This window comes from Octodon degus, unplaced genomic scaffold (assembly GCF_000260255.1).
Source record: "Octodon degus isolate 3935 unplaced genomic scaffold, OctDeg1.0 scaffold00231, whole genome shotgun sequence".
Classification (NCBI taxonomy): domain Eukaryota; kingdom Metazoa; phylum Chordata; class Mammalia; order Rodentia; family Octodontidae; genus Octodon; species Octodon degus.
In genome coordinates, this window is record NW_004524807.1 from 1,459,479 (window position 1) to 1,477,634 (window position 18,156).

Sequence of the window (18,156 nt, forward strand, 5' to 3'; positions counted from 1 at the left end):
GAAACAGAGACAGACAGACAGACAGACAGACAAAGACAGAAAGAAAGATAGAGAGACAGATAGAGAGAGAGAGAGAGAGAGAGAGAGAGAGAGAGAGGGAGAGAGAGAGAGAGAGAGTTTCTGTGTCTGTGATCAAGAATTCTATGCAGAAAAGAGGTCTAGGACTGCCCCATGAACCCTGACACCTTTTAGAGCTTCTCAATTACATAACTCCCCACGAAATTTATTTTACCTGCAGGATCTGCTGGCATCAGAATCTCAGTGCACATGAGACCCTGAGCCCTTCTTGATTCTCTTGATGATTTTCTACTTTCTTTCAGCAGTACCATAACCATTCTCTTCTCCTTTACTTGAGTAGTGAGCACATCTGGGTGCTCTTTTCTAATGCTTCTGACTTCGATTTTTTTCTGTAACTCCTCCTGCCAGGAGACTTGCGAGGCTCATAACTACAACCTGTTTGGATTATTATGATAAACACATACTTCCCTGACTTGGGCTTTTAGTTCCACCATCCTGTGTACTGCACTGTACTGTCCAAGGCCCTTCCTATTAATCTCTCTGTTAAATTGGAAGACTTTTAGGAACACTAGCTAATTTATAATCTTATAAGTAATTATATTACTTTTTATTGTTGTTGTTACTGGGAATCAAACTCAGGACCTTGTGCTTGCCAGCTGCATACCTGGCCCCCGTAATTGTATTATCTTATAAGAAATTTATTTTAAGCACAGAATAGGTAGAAAGAACAGTCTGATCTATATAATTTGAGAAATAAAAAACTTCATGTCATTAATCATTCTTAGAAAAATCAGTATTTTATGAGCAAGTAAAGGATAAACTATGTTGTATCAAAAATGATAACAGGTACAAAAACCAAGGAGCAATGCAAAGTATGGCCCTAAAGGACATCAGTCTTTCAATATGATTATAGTAGCTTGGCAATATACCTTGTATACCATAAAAGGAAGTCACAATTTCATTCTGCATCTAATAGGAGAAACAAAGGAAGTCTTTCAAGCAGAGCCTTAACATGACCACCAGTTTACGTTTTACAATGTTGTCCCTCCCAGGGTGGTGGAATGTGATTTGGAGGCGGCCTGGGCTGAGTCCATGCCTCAGGACAGTGGCCCTAGTGCAAATCAGCTGGTGCATTCACTGGCTCCCCTACAACAATGATTTTCCCTGTCCCTGAATCTTTCAACTTCCAATTTGCCTATGGCCTTGTGCCCAGTTTTTATATTCTAGCCACTCCATAAATGGCCCCAGTGTCTTCCCAAGCTTATTCTGCACAAATCAACAATCATAATGCCAAAATTTCAGCCTCACCAGATCATTTTCTGCTCTCGGAAAAAGGATCAGAGCTTTCCCCAGACTCTTAGCCATAGTCAGGTCATTCTATAGCCTAGACCACAGGTAAGCAAACCCCACCTGCAGGCTCTGCTTGGCTCTATGCCTGCTTTTGAAAATAAAGTGCTGTTGGAATGCAGCTATACCCATTTGTGTCCTCACTGGCTCTGGCAGCTTTCCCACTACCATGGTGAGCTGCATCCTACCACACAGACGTGCAACCTGCGGCCGAAATGTTGCACTTACGATCCTCATCTTACTGAAAGGGCTTTAAGGTATTCTTCAAAATATATGTTCTCCCTTTCCAAAATTATATAAATTAGGCAAATTTTCCAAGCTTAGCTGGAACTTATTGCTACTGCAGGAAGATTTAATTTTCATCGTTACAGCCCCAAGTGTCCAGTGGCTTCCATCCACCTGTGCTGGCTTTTAGCAGTGTCATGGCTCTTCAACCCACTCCTCGCCTCACATTTCTTTACTATTTTTCTTTCTTTTTTTTTTTTTTTCTATGTATTTAGTACAGCGTCTCCAGGGTCTCACCACACAGATCAGACTAGTAATGATTCTCCTACTTTCAGTCTCGCAAGCACTGGGATTACAGGAGTGCATCGCCATGCCCAGTTTCAATTGCTGTCTCAGCGATCCCTGGGGAAGGGGCCGGCCCAGCATGGAGGGGATCGAACCCTGGTCCCTGTGTTGGCCTAGGCAGGCGCTTTAATCTGCTGAAAAATGTGGGCTGGCCCACATTTACTTTTCTATGTCTGTCTTCTATCTAAGATGTGGGCTTAAAAGTAGGAGTCTTACCCATATTTGCTTGTTGGTCTGTCCATTTAAATATCCACATATATAAATATAATGAAATGCCTACAAATTACTATTATTTTATAAGTGTTACTTTGTTGTGTGTATAAACCTAGAATTTGAGTGCTTACTATCTTCCAGTTGCCAAACTCGGGGTTTTTCATACAGAATTTTATTTAAGACTCAAAACTACAAACTGAAAGGAGTGTACATGTAAACATTCATTTATGGACAAAGAATGAGAACTTAGAAAAGTTCAGAGGTTCTATGAATTTAAGTGCTACTAGTCAGGTTAGATTCCTACCCACATGAACTGTGTTAAAAATACAGCCTCTTCCTAAATGATTTTATCTGCCTACTATACTGCACAGTTCATATTTTCTTAACAGGTCTTAGGCAGGGGCAAGGAAAGTTTACAAAACCAAATGACGATATTTTAGCTTTAGTTTTAAAAATAAAACTCAATAGATTTGTTCTTCAGATAACATTGATCTCTTGCAGATAATTTAAAACAGTGATTTCTTAGGACTGGCCAAATAGCTCAGCGGATTAGAGCGCCTGCAAGCAGGCGCAGAGGCTGGGGGTGAAAACCTGGGTGCCGGCCCAGCTCTGGGGCACGCTGAGACAGCACTTGAGACTGGGTGTGGTGACGCATATCTGTAATCCCAGATCTTGGGAGGCTGTAAACAGGACAATCGCTATGAGTCTGATCTAGTAGTGAGACCCTACACACTCTGTAGACCCTTCCCTAAAAAAAAATTACAAAAAACAACAATAGTGATTTCTTTTATTCTCAAATCAGAAAATAGATAGCCATGCTTGTTGATGTGCTTTGTACTAAAGCCATGTAAACGGATGCTGTAAACTGATCCCCCTTGAACAAGAATTAACTTTGACCTTAGCAAGCAGGTACAGCATCTCTTGTTTTCCTACATTCCCTCAGCTGCATTTTAACTGCTTCATATTGTACTCAAATGGAAAGAAACACGCAAAGATAGAAATCCAACTCTTGCTCTGCTGTGTATAGACTGAGTTTCTCTGTGCAACTGTTTTAATTTCCCCTAGTTTCATGTTCTTCATCTATTAAAAAAATACAAAACTCAAACTGAGCTGTTAGGATTGTTTTAACTTTAAAAGAAAGAACAGATAAATTCCTTAGTTGTGTCCAGTACATCCTGAGATGTCAATGGTTTGCTGAAAACCTTTAAGGACCAGCACAGATGTTTAACTGCTAAGAAAATAGCACAAAGCCCAATTCAGTAAACTTCAAAAGCTTACAAAATATATGGGCCCACGGAAGCAGGAGAAACATATCTAAGTGATGAGAAACAACCCAAGTCCCTAACAAAGGAGGCACACACCTGGGGGTAATTTTATCTTAGCTGTATAACTGTCTATGGTGCAGCTTGTGTTTCTTCTCTCTTTTTCCCTTAGAAGAATAAATTGTCATTCTACTGGTGCTACAGAATGGCTCTGATTTAAAATATAATTTTCATCCATATTTGAACTTTTTCAAGTTTAGGAAAATTAATCATATATGAATAGGACAATTCATTCTTCACAAAAATACTAAATATATTACCTACCAATAAACAGGCAATAACATCTATGACAACATAAAAATGCAAACGTATGACTGACGTAAGGTCATACATTTATTTCAACTCGGGCCAGATGTCTTGTTATTTGCTTGCAACACAAGGCCTATCTTCTACACCGTACTTCTCACATCAACACTACTTCCAAGTCCAAATTTGCATTGTTTGCATCATTTGTGTTTTGTTATATTTAATGAACCAAATATTTGATTAAACCTTGATTTTTGCTGCCATAAATGTGTCAAGAAAATTCATGACAGTATTATGAATCTTTTTTTTCTGTTAAAATTGAAATTTAATTTCTAAATTAAAAATTGTAAATTTAATAATTTCTACATACATTGATAACAACAAATTTTTCCAAATAAAAATTATATGCTTCCTCATAATATATGCTCTGCAAACTTTCCTTGAAAGGCAAGTTGCATTGATTATTTCAGGAGATCAGAATTACTGATTCTTAAAAGACTTAGTCCATAAATCTCTGGTATTTTTATTTTGATAATGGGATCGATTAATTTACTATAAAGGGTCAGTGTTTCTACTTTATAGTTACTGCTGGTCCAGGAAGTATCTTCCTTCTATTGTTGTTCACTCTCGATTCCAGGCTGTGGGTGTGCTGAAAGGTTAACTGTCTGAGCACTCCCAAGCAATCTGCCAGGGCTGCAGTCATTTCTCACCAGTCCCTTCTACATTCTTTTACTTTTAGGGGGATTTTTTTTGGTAATTTTATAGCATCTTTATTCTTTTTAAATATCACCTCCCACATATTTATTTCCATAAAGTGGGATAAAATGCTGAAACATTTGCTTCAGGCTGTGAGGATATGTGAGGTATACATTACTGGCTGAAGTGGCACTTTTGAAAAATCTCTCTATTTTCTATTAGACATTTTCTATTCTTTTGTTTATATGGACACAAGCTAAGCTCTAGAAGCACAGTATTAATTCTAACAAGCATATATCTTCGCTGGATTAAAGAAAACTTTTGAAGACACCTCTTTCCTTGCTATCTCCAACTTTTTATTATGGACCAGAAGTAATTCCTGGACTTTCAAGTTGAGCTACTTCTTTCCTGATCTCTGGGACCCCACCCGAGACATAACATCAGGAATTTGGACAGAGAGCACACTTTACTCTTTATAAAGAAGAGAGAAGCTCTTCTCAGTGGAAACTGCTGCTTGCTAGCCAATCTGGTTAGCATCAAATATCCACAACGATGTCAAACCTCCCTAGACAAGAGAGCAGCATCGCCATATGAGGAGTGAGGGAATTAATAACCAAGAATATCTCTGTATAAATAACCAGCTCCTTAACTGTCCTGGACAGCCCATGTATGTCAAATATGGTCTATGTCTTTAAACAATAAGATCTCCAACTGATTTTCTCAGGTTTATTATGTTATACTACAGAAAAATAATTGTTTAGCTGATTTTAAAAAAATCATTTGTGAGCCTGGCCACAAGGCATAATATCAGAGTAAGCCCCTAATTAATACTCTTATTTAAAACAAAGGCTCATTTATTTATTTTGTTTGTCTTTCTGAGACAAGATCTTGCTGTGCAGTTCGGGCTGGCTTTGAGCTCACATTGTAGCCTAGGCTGGTTTCAAACTCACAGCAATCCTCCTGTCTCAGATTCAGGCTCATTTATTTAAAGCATAGTAATATTTTGAGTTTATTTTGTGATGTTGTGTGATTTGAGAGTCCTGGTAAACTACAGAACCCTGCTTGACATCACTTAACCTTTGGAAATAACTGTTGTTAATGTAATATTCACTTAGTATTTGAAATCCTTTTATTCTAGCCATTCTTCATTGTTGTATGATATTACATACAATTTTTTCTTTACACTTACACTTCAGTTTTTAAATATTAATAAGTATTTTTAATATTAGTAAATAAGATGTTACAGTATGATAACTAAAAGAAATCTGCCTCTCTCTGCCCTCTACTTTAGTTATAGCATCATTGGTGGAAATTCTCAGTTCACCATCAACCCATCCACAGGACAAATCATCACAAGTGCATTGCTAGACAGAGAAACCAAAGATAATTATACGCTGATCGTGGTCTCCAGGGATGCTGGGTCTCCGCAGTCTCTTTCCAGTTCCACCAGTGTGCTTGTAACTGTGACTGACGTCAACGACAACCCACCAAGATTTCAGCATCATCCATATGTCACTCATATCCCATCTCCTACTCTCCCAGGTAATCAAGTTAACTATGAGACACCATGGATATATGCAAAATATATCAAATATTTCTTATGAACACAGTGACATTATTTATGTATATTTATTCAATAATTATTTACATATATTTCATATATATTTTTTCTGCTCTATAGTCTTTATAGAGAGATTTATATTTTATGTAAGCTGATTTTTCAAAGCCTCTAATTCAAGTTGTTTTGCCTGATAAAATTGAAGAAAATTTGAAGCTTCTAAATTAACTCATTTTTCCAAGACCTACCATGTATAGGATTTTATAATTACTACATCTTTTTATTAATACTTGTTCATTTTGTTTGAACACTTTAATAACTAAAATATATATTACTTTAATTTTAAGGGTGGGTATTTCCTAAATAATTCTTTGTAAGTTTCCTGAGAGAAGGAGCATCGGCTCTATTTTTCATGTCCTATTTCCAGCATCTGAAACATTATCTAAGAAGTAGTAAGCATTTAAATATAATTATTGGTAGAAATTAAATATCTTATTCAATTCTTCATAAATATAATTTTATAAAATATTCAAAGAATAAATACTTTTAAATCATCTTTATATTTTATTCCAGTTTTTCTGGGTATAATATGTACTTATCTTCCCACGTCTTTTTCAAATGTAGTTCATATCATTTGTTTATTTCAAGAAGTGTCTGTCTTATGGGATAATCTGCCATTTGCAATTTTCAGCTGACTTTTCAAACAGGAAAATACATATAGCTTGTGATTAACTTGTTGCTCTTCATTTATAAATACTTTAATTAGGAAAAAACAAGTGGATTCAATATTTCTCCTTAGTAATTATTAATCTTTTATCAACTTGAGAGTGGAGAATTGATGCCAATAGAAAATGTAAAATCCATAAAGGTATATGCCAACTTTCTATCCAAAGAAATGTAAATATCAAAACCAAAACTCCCTGATGAATAGCTTTAGCTGACGCTTCTCTTTGAGACCTGATTTTAATTCTGTGCAGTGTGTGGTGATGCGCGGCAGCATCTCCTCTGCAAAATGAGGTGCCAAAGCGTCTTGTCCTCATTAGGCTTTTTATAATTGTGAGAGATATTGTACTTTTTAATGAAAGACTTTTTACTTTTGTCACATACTCTTCTCTTAGAGTGTTTGGAAGTGATTCTGAATGAAAATATTTGGGGGGAAGTGTCCGTGTGGAAGCTTTTCTGCATATTTAGACTACAGTCTGTTCCACTGGTGCTCATTCAAAGCACTAACTTTTGGACTCCAAATTGGGTCCATCTTTCCCTCAGTTATTATTTCTCATTACTTTGTAGTTACTTTAATTTATTTATGCACATGCATGCATATTTATGCACACACATAACTTTCTCTCTACATAGTCATAGGTCACAGGTAAAATACTTTTGCTATGAAACACTGGTTGTCATGATACAGTAAATTTTAGAAACATCATTTTTGCTGAAATAATTGGTTATATACTAAGTCAAAGGCATTTTAAATCACAATAGGACAATGGTTTTTTTCCTGGCAGAAGCACAACTCTATAGAAAGCTTGTGAGCTACCATGCTTATTGGAATGAGTTGTGTACAGATTTTTCTCCTGGGAGCTATGATTCTGAATGATAAGCCGGTCGCCTTCATTGTGCTTCTCTCCAAGGCATACTAAAAAATATTAAAGCCAGTAGACAGTACGAGTTTTAGTGAGCAAATAAAACATTAATCTGTGAAGACTATCATTAAAGATATTGTCTGGGGAACTTGAGAGAAAATGTGGAAGACATTTGGTAATCATGAGAAAAAAATCATATCAAGCAGCAATATAGATTTTTTAATACACTAACCTGCTACCAATATTTTATTTGGTTTGTATGTGATTATAACTGTAAACTCCCTCTTTTTATAGGTTCCTTCGTCTTTGCAGTCACAGTTACAGATGCCGATATTGGACCCAATTCTGAACTGCATTATTCTCTTTCGGGTAGAAACTCTGAAAAATTTCACATTGATCCAGTGAGGGGATCAATCATGGCAGCTGGACCACTTAATGGGGCTTCAGAAGTGACATTTTCTGTTCATGTGAAAGATGGTGGTTCAGTTGCAAAGACAGATTCTACAACAGTAACTGTGAGATTTGTCAACAAGGCCGACTTTCCTAAAGTCAGAGCCAAAGAACAAACATTCATGTTCCCTGAGAACCAACCACCAGGAACTCTCGTCACCACAATCACAGGATCCTCTTTGCGGGGAGAAACTCTATCTTATTATATTGCAAGTGGGAATCTTGGCAATACTTTCCAAATTGATCAGTTGACAGGACAAGTGTCTATTAGTCAACCTTTGGATTTTGAAACGATACAAAAGTATGTTGTGTGGATAGAAGCCAGGGATGGAGGCTTCCCTCCTTTCTCTTCTTACGAGAAACTTGACATAACAGTATTGGATGTCAATGACAATTTCCCAATTTTTAAAGAAGATCCATTTGTATCAGAAATATTAGAAAACCTTTCTCCTCGAAGAATACTTACTGTCTCTGCAATGGACAAGGACAGTGGACCAAATGGACAACTGGATTATGAAATTGTTAATGGCAACAAAGAAAATAGTTTCAGTATCAATCATGCCACTGGTGAAATTAGAAGCATTCGACCATTAGATAGAGAAAAAGTGTCTCATTATATGCTCACCATAAAATCTTCAGACAAAGGGTCCCCCTCTCAGAGTACCTCAGTAAAAGTCATTATTAACGTTTTAGATGAAAATGACAATGCTCCTAGATTTTCTCAAATATTTAGTGCCCATGTTCCTGAAAACTCCCCTTTAGGATACATAGTTACACGTGTTACTACATCAGATGAAGATGTTGGTGCAAATGCAATCAGCAGATATTCTATAATGGACACAACTCTTCCATTTACAATTAACCCCAGCACAGGGGATATCATCATTAGTAGACCTTTAAATAGGGAAGATAAAGACCGTTACAGAATTCGAGTTTCTGCCCATGATTCTGGATGGACTGTAAGTACAGATGTCACCATATTTGTGATGGATATCAATGACAACGCCCCAAGATTTAGCAAACCCTCCTATTATTTAGACTGCCCTGAGCTTACTGAGATTGGTTCCAAAGTGACTCAGGTATATGCAACAGATCCTGATGAGGGATCAAATGGACAAGTATTCTATTTTATCAAATCTCAGTCAGAGTATTTCAGGATTAATGCCACAACTGGAGAGATTTTTAATAAGCAGGTCTTAAAATACCAGAATGTCAGTGGCTTCAGCAATGTGAACATTAACAGGCATAGCTTCATAGTGACATCTTCAGATCGAGGTAATCCTTCTTTACTTAGTGAGACAACTGTTACTATCAACATAGTTGACAGTAATGACAATGCACCTCATTTTCTTAGCAATAAATATTTTACTCCTGTCACCAAAAATGTTAAGGTTGGTACACAGTTAATCAAAGTGACTGCAGTAGATGATAAAGACTTTGGATTGAATTCTGAAGTGGAGTATTTCATTTCCAATGAAAATTATTTAGGGAAATTTAAGTTGGACAATGATACAGGATGGATTTCTGTAGCATCTTCCCTGACTTCTGACTTGAATCAAAACTTTCTGATCACAGTCACAGCAAAGGACAAAGGAAACCCTCCACTTTCTTCCCAAGCAACTGTTCAAATAATTGTAACTGAGGAAAACTACCACACACCTGAATTTTCTCAAAGCCACATGAGTGCAACCATCCCCGAGAGCCACAGTGTTGGAGCCATTGTCAGAACCGTTTCTGCCAGGGATCGAGATGCAGCCATGAATGGCTTGATTAGGTACAGCATTTCTGCAGGAAATGAAGAAGGCATTTTTGCAATCAATTCTTCCACAGGTGTATTAACATTAGCCAAAGCTCTCGATTATGAGCTGTGCCAGAAGCACGAAATGACAATTAGTGCAACAGATGGAGGATGGGTTGCCAGAACCGGTTACTGCAGTGTGACTGTAAATGTGATTGATGTGAACGACAATTCCCCCGTATTTTCCCCTGATGAATATTTCCCTACAGTTTTGGAAAATGCCCCAAGTGGAACCACAGTTATCCACCTCAGTGCAACAGATGTTGATTCTGGAACCAATGCTGTGATTGCATACACTGTTCAGTCATCAGACAGTGACCTCTTTGTCATTGATCCCAACACAGCAGTCATCACCACCCAAGGCTTCTTAGACTTTGAAACCAAGCAGAGCTACCACCTTACTGTGAAAGCCTTCAATGTGCCTGATGAAGAAAGATGTAGCTTTGCCACAGTTAATATCCAATTACAAGGGACAAATGAATATGTGCCTCGTTTTGTTTCCAAACTTTACTATTTTGAAATCTCAGAAGCAGCTCCTAAAGGTACCATAGTTGGAGAAGTATTTGCCAGTGACCGCGATATGGGCCCTGATGGGGAGGTACACTATTTAATTTTTGGTAATAGTCGAAAGAAAGGTTTCCAGATCAATAAGAAGACTGGGCAGATTTATGTCTCTGGACTTCTTGATAGAGAAAAGGAAGAAAGGGTGTCTTTGAAGGTACTGGCCAAGAATTTTGGCAGCATCAGGGGTGCTGATATAGATGAAGTCACTGTAAATGTCACCGTGCTCGATGCCAACGACCCACCTGTTTTTAGCCTAAAAATCTATAGTGTTCAGATCAGTGAAGGGGTGCCAATTGGAACTCATGTGACTTTTGTCAGTGCCTTTGACTCAGACTCCATCCCCAGCTGGAGCAGGTTTTCTTATTTCATAGGATCAGGGAATGAAAACGGTGCCTTTTCCATTAACCCACAGACAGGACAAATCACTGTCACGGCCGAGTTAGATCGAGAAACCCTGCCTATCTATAACCTCACGGTGTTGGCAGTTGACTCAGGAACCCCCTCTGCAACAGGAAGTGCTTCCTTATTGGTCACCCTGGAAGACATAAATGATAATGGGCCGATGTTGACCATCAGTGAAGGAGAAGTTATGGAAAACAAACGCCCAGGAACTCTGGTAATGTCCCTTCAGTCCACTGATCCTGATCTCCCCCCTAATCAGGGCCCCTTCACCTATTACCTGCTAAGCACAGGCCCTGCCACCAATTATTTTAGCCTCAACACTGCTGGAGTTCTGAGTACAACTAGAGAGATTGACAGAGAGCAGATTTCAGACTTCTATCTGTCTGTAGTTACTAGGGATTCTGGTGTTCCTCAAATGTCTTCCACAGGAACAGTGCACATCAAAGTTATAGATCAAAATGACAACCCTTCTCAGTCTCGGACAGTGGAGATATTCGTTAATTATTATGGCAATTTGTTTCCTGGTGGAATTTTAGGCTCCGTGAAGCCACAGGATCCAGATGTGTTAGACAGGTTCCACTGTTCCCTTACTTCTGGAGTGACAAGCCTCTTTAGTATTCCTGGAGGTACCTGTGACCTGAATTCCCAGCCACGGTCCACAGATGGCACATTTGATCTGACTGTCCTTAGCAATGATGGAGTTCACAGCACAGTCACAAGCAACATCCGAGTTTTCTTTGCTGGATTTTCCAATGCTACAGTGGATAATAGTATCTTGCTTCGAGTCAGTGTACCAACAGTAAAGGACTTCCTGACTAACCACTACCTTCATTTCTTACGCATTGCCAGTTCTCAGCTAACGGGCTTAGGGACTGCTGTGCAACTCTATGGTGCATATGAAGAGAATAACAGAACATTTCTTTTGGCAGCTGTGAAACGCCATAATAATCAGTATGTAAATCCCAGTGGGGTAGCCACCTTTTTTGAAAGTATCAAAGAAATCCTTCTCCGGCAGAGTGGGGTAAAGGTAGAATCTGTGGACCATGACCCCTGCATTCATGGTCCCTGCCAGAATGGAGGAAGCTGTATTAGAAGATTGGCTGTGGGTTCCACCCTGAAAAGTCATGAGAGTCTCCCTGTTATCATTGTGGCAAATGAACCTCTGCAGCCTTTCTTATGCAAGTGCCTGCCAGGATATGCTGGCAGCTGGTGTGAGATAGACATAGATGAGTGCCTTCCAACGCCTTGCCACAATGGCGGAACCTGCCACAACTTAGTGGGAGGGTTTTCATGCAGCTGCCCAGAGGGCTTCACCGGGAGAGCCTGTGAGAGAGACATCAACGAATGCCTACCTAGTCCCTGCAAGCATAGCGCTGTGTGCCAGAATTTCCCAGGAGGCTTCAACTGTGTTTGCAAAATTGGATACACAGGTATGATGGTGTTTGACTTTTTTTCCCCTAAAACATCAGCCCTGTCATGTATAGTAGAAAGCAATGGACTCTATCATTTTAAATATATTTTTCACCAGAGTGAATATAATCATATTTTGAAGACTTTAATATTGGTTGGGCACCATTCTGATATATTTATATTATGTTATATTTACTTGTGAGAACTTTGTAAGGTAAGAATATTTTCTAGTTGTTACAGATAAGAAAGTCGAACTAGAAAGAAGTTAAAGAAAGTTTTGGAAGTGATCCAGTTAATTTTTAGTGTCCAGACTGAGGCCTACATAGTTAACTCCAAAGCTTATACTCTGTCTGCTTGATGTCTCTTATAAGAATGAAAAAAATAGGTTTTATGTTTGTTTGTTTGTTTCTGACACCGTCTCACTATGTAGCTCAGGATAGCTTTAAACTCACACTGTCACCCAGGCTCACCTTGAACTCATGCCTCAGCTTCCCAAGTACTGGGTTTTTCTTTCTTTTTTGTGTGTATTTTAAAGGAAGTATAATAATTAAGACTTTAGGAATGGTACACATTCAGAAGACCAAGAAAAGAGGCATTCAACAATGGGTTTTGTATTACACATTGCTGTAACTTTTTAAAGAGACTGCAAACTAATAAAAAAGAATATTAGAAATGATACAGAATTTCACTAAGCAAAATATTAAGAGTTCAACAGTGGTTACTATATTGCAATATGTCTTCAAATTAGTTGTTTAGCTTGGTAAAAAATATGTAAGAAATTGAAAAGAAGAAAAAAACATTTAAGCATTAACTGCACCTTTCAGTAGACCAAGAGAAATCAGCGATACAAATATCCAAACTATTCTGTATACATACAAAAATATGTCTTTTTCCCTTCTTTTATGTTACCATGATGGCTCCAAAAATTGTTTTCTAGAAAATAATGTGATAAATTTTAAAGTATTGTCATATAAAACATAAGCCCTGCAGTATTTTGTGTCCTAAATAATTGTTAGTAATTGTTGATGTTGATTCTTTCATTCTTCATTCTCATTTTATGATCTTCGTAATCATATTCATCTGTGTGTTCCCAACTGTGAAGAGGCTAGACAAGAGTCATGCTCTAAGACTGATTTAAGTGACTGGTTATTTTTAATAGTTGGGTAGAATGCATAATAGGCTGATTTCTAAGGTAAGCTATGAAATAAAGAACCGCAGTTTACCTTGACATTTCAGAAGTAGCTTTAAACACTCAGCATAAACTTGTTCAGCTAGTCTTCGATATAAGACATGATGTTCATTATATTACTCTCTGTCTGTTTCCATTACATTGTCTTTAGCACTCTTCCATCGATTTACTGTCTTGGTGTTCCAAGGGGCATTATCATGGTGCTGTCTACAAGTCTCAGGACAGTTAAATTTACTTCTATATATGGTATTCCTTTTTCTTTTTGTACCAGGGATAGAACTCAGGTCTTGTGCTTTCCAGGAAGGTGCTTTTGCCTCTGAGCTATCTCCCCATCCCACTATATATTTTTAGAATATGTATATTATATTGTATTATGATATTATAAACCCAACTTAAAGTATAGCCAAAACCAAGACAGGCATTTAAAATATTGTTACAGTTGTTTCATGGAACAAAATGTAATGAGATCTTTAAAAAGTACATTTTGATAGTATACTATTTATTTATTTATTTATTTATTTATTTATTTATTTATTTGGTATAGGGTCTCACTATGCAGCTTGGACTCATAGTGATCTTCCTGTCTTAGCCTCCCCAGCTCCAGGATTACAAGCATGGGCCACCACCCAGGTTTCTGTGGCCGGCATGGTGCAGGGCTGACACAGCATGTGGTACCAGGGCTTGAACCTGGGGCCTTGCATTTCGCAGGCAGGCACTTACACTGCTAAGCTATCTCCGCAGCCCCTAGAGAACACTTTAAATGTGTTCAAAATGTGTATATTTACTATTTTATCTTAAGAAAGTTGGTAATATAAGATGTGCCTGAAAAAGCTGAAGCAGAACATGTAGACTTTCCTTTTAGAAAAATAATATTCCTGAAATATAATTGAAGGAAAAGGAGAGCAAGCATGTGACATGTAAAGAACAGAGATATGATAGAATTTATTTTAGTTATATCTAACCTTGGGATCCTGAATATCCCCTTCTATAAAATTATCAAGATAGAGTTCAATAATCATAATCACTTTTGCTTGAGATTGTTAAATAAATAAATGTGACTAAAAATACCTAGAGCATCATCTACCTTCCAATAAGTGACAGTAACTAGTATTACATTATAAAATATCTTATAATTTTTTTTTTTTTTTGGTGGAACTGGGGATTGAACTCAGGCCCTTACCCTTGCCTGGGAAGCGTTTATTCTCCTGAGCCACTTCCCCAGCCCCTAAAATTTTATAAAATATAAAAATATGCCAGAGAATTACTGAAGAGACATAAAAGCCAAGTAGTCTAAAATAAGCATGGGTCTTCACAGAGCTGTCTCATTAAGGTCATGAATAAACGCTTTCTCTCTTCTGAGTTCAGCATTGCTAAAACGCTTCCCCATGTCCACCTACCCTCAAAGTTACTTCTTGGTTGAAAATTCAACAATGAAATATTATTTCTTTGTCTTGTTTCGATACAGGCACAAGTGGACATGTAGAGGTAGTGGATTTATATTTAGTCCTAGAATAAAGAACACATGAACGTATTTTCTATTGATAGGTGCAGGGAAAGGACCATTATTCTACATGAAGGCCGTGCAGGCCAATTTCAACATGTGCTGCTCACTTCATAAATGGGTGTGTTGCTTCTCTCTAGTTTATTTGTCTTCTTATGTTTAATTGTACAGATACAGTATTTATCGTGTGACAGCTGAGACTTTCAGGAATCCTGTCAATTTTGTCGTAAAATACCAAAATCTATTGAATGATAATGGGACACTGCTTCAATCTCCTTGTCTTCTAGACTATATTACATGTACTTCCTAAAGCTCCATGGGCTAGATGTAATCACCATTCCAATTTTAAAGACAAAACAATACTGGGTGTAGAAGGATTAAAGGAGATTATGTAACTTGTCTGTAGAGTTGGCACCAAAAATGTCCCAGTGAGGTCTGACTTTGACTTTGAGTCCAGAGCCTCTCTGACTCGCCCCTGGCATAATGTTTTCTTTATACTCTTAAGAGATGTTTTTCTCATTTTCTAATTTTTCTTCACAGTACGCCTGAGTGCAAATGTGCTTGTTAGAAGCTGGTCAGAACCTGAAACTATGATAAGACCTCCAGGCAGGGAAAGTATTTGAAATAGAAAGAAACGGCTCACAGAAGCTTCGCACTAGCTGAGATCAGGGCTGCCAGCAGTAAGGACAGTTCAGGGCCTGACGCAGCCACTGCAGATTACGTTTTTGTAGTGGGCAATTTCCTTTTCTCTCCATCTCTGGCAGAATATATAAATGTGTGCTGTGCTGATTCTAGGAAAAGTAGTCTTTGGGCCTGCAATAAAGAGAGACAGACAGGGTCCTGGTGCACATAATATCTGCCTTTGAGAAGTAGTATCAAAGTGTCTATTTTACATCACAGGTAAGGGAGCCTATATTTTGGTGACTCCACCCCTAGAACCAGAGATAAAGAAGCCTCTATAATCTTTTTGTTTAAATGCTATGTGAGGTTTTGTGATAATTCTTTGTATATCTCCTACTTTACTTCAGTCTCCAACTGATCTTGAATGACAGAAGCAAACATAATAATGATTAATATGCATCTTATGTTTTCGAAATTGTGTGATTTCTCATTTCAAATCCTATATGGATAATACACGTAGTAAACAGAACAGATGCAGCTTTATTTCTTTTATTTTGTAAGAAGCAGTGTAACAGAAATGATTAATTTTTGTATATTAATCCATGCTCTCTGGAATGTTTCACTTAAATTTATGTATTTGTCTAATGGTCTTTGTAAAGGCGTACCCCAAAGAATCACCTTGACTTATTATTTGTAGCTCAGCTCTGCCCGCTAGCAGAAGATAGAGATCAGGGAAGACAGAGGTCATACACTGAGGCATCTACTTCTAGAGCTAGTCAGACACAAATGCTGTCAGACGAAGTCTGTGCTTATGTATATGTGTACCTCATACAATGGATTTCTAAAAATCCTTACACTACATAGATCATACTCTTTATTTTTCATGAACATGTAATAATTTTGTGTGTTTATGGGAAACTGTAGGACATTAGGTTACGTGAAATAAACCAGACACAGAAGACGCATAACACATGTTCTCTGTCTTCTGTGGAAGCTAAAATCTAGTGCATCAGGAAGCATGTTAGCAAGGGCTGGAGGCTGAGAAGGATGGGGAGAAAAGTGAAGGAGGAGACCAGCTAATGTGTGGCTATGCCTTCTGGTAATGCTCATTAAATCCTGGTTTCTTAGTAAGGCCATGCCTCACTAAGACCGATACGTATTTATTTTCCTTTTGGCCATTTGAGTTATTTAAAATCACCTATATTTTTCTCACTCTACCTTTGTAGACTTTGGCCTGTATTTTATCAATAGTTTTAATTTAGAGAATCACAAGTTGGAGTATCTAAACTCTGTCTCCCAAATCTTACACACACACACACACACACACACACACACACACACACACAAACTCTCTCTCTCTTGCACATACAAACACACATGCAAAAACACCAGTGCATATTTTATATGGCATTAAAAATAGTGCCAAATATTGAAAGAATGAAAGCCTTATGAGCTGATGTCAAGTGAGAGACTTTATGCTAATAATCATTCTGATTGTAAGTGGAACAAGGCGTTTGCTTAGAGAACATCTTGCAAGGATGCAGCTCCATGTGAAAATGACAATTAAGGAACAAATAGCATGCCAAGGTATGTAAATTATAATTATGTAACCACAAATTTAGATCTTAAACATATATTTTTAACTTTATTATTCAATATGTTATACAAATCCCATATTTATCCCATGTAAATAGTAAATATAAGATAAAAACTATTTTAAATGGATGAATGATTTAAAGAAATTGAATCTTTTTTTTTTTTCAGTACTACCAGGGGTTGAACTCAGGACCTTGCACTTGCCAGGCAGGCACTTATGCCACTGAGCTATCTCCCTGGCCCTGAATCTTTTTTTTACATTTTTTTTAGCGACCAGCAAAAATGCAAAGGAAAAGTTAAAAGCAATAATATATCCCATTACATTTTCTTTATGTTTAATATTTAAAAGAAAATCGTGTAACTTAACTCTTATATCACTAAAGGGATCTTTAATTAACTATAATACATGGTATTGAAAAAGATAAATGCATTTGCTTCAGGATTAAGCATAGGAAAGTTTAATTTCTTGGTTTTCATGAACTTTAATGACTATGAAAAATTACTACAGTTCTCAATGTAGTAAATTAGAAGAAAATATATTCCATACTATTCACACTTCAGTATTGCAGGAGATCCCAAAAGAAAACATTAACCTAAAAATATAAATCAGTACTGTTTTTCTACTAAGGCAAGTCTTCCATTTAGTGGAGCATTACTAATAAGGCACAATGACAGTCCCTAATCTCCCCAGTGCGTGTCTTCCAGCGTGCAGGGTCCACTGTCTGTAACGTAGCCCCAACTTTCAACACTTAATAAGAAAGTATGGTGTTAGAAAATTCAGTAGGTAGGTAGAGTTTATTTCTAAATATGGATCTATTATAAGATAATTGGCTCCTATCCCCTTTAACCTTTTCCTTCACGTTTACACATCTGGAGTAGTTGGAGGTGTGCCATCTGGAAGGATGCCAGGGATTTATCACTATATGAAGTTTTCTGGTTCTCTTATATGTCTATGTTTAGGGAAGGATGAGATCTGTCTGTTCATCACTTTGATGTCATTTGAAAGTGTAAATAGTATGTTTCCATGTATAAAAGATTACATATAATCAGTATATATACTTTTCTATTA

General features: G+C 37.4%; 1 protein-coding gene across 1 annotated transcript in view; it reads left to right on the forward strand.

Annotated features, from left to right (window-relative positions):
• Fat4 (FAT atypical cadherin 4) overlaps nucleotides 1-18,156 on the forward strand; it is a 212,688-nt gene that overhangs the window by 157,288 nt on the left and 37,244 nt on the right. Inside the window, exons 8-9 of the mRNA XM_023705874.1 lie at nucleotides 5,704-5,954; nucleotides 7,851-12,200. Coding sequence (XP_023561642.1) covers nucleotides 5,704-5,954; nucleotides 7,851-12,200 — 4,601 coding nt within the window. The remainder of the gene's footprint in view (nucleotides 1-5,703; nucleotides 5,955-7,850; nucleotides 12,201-18,156) is intronic.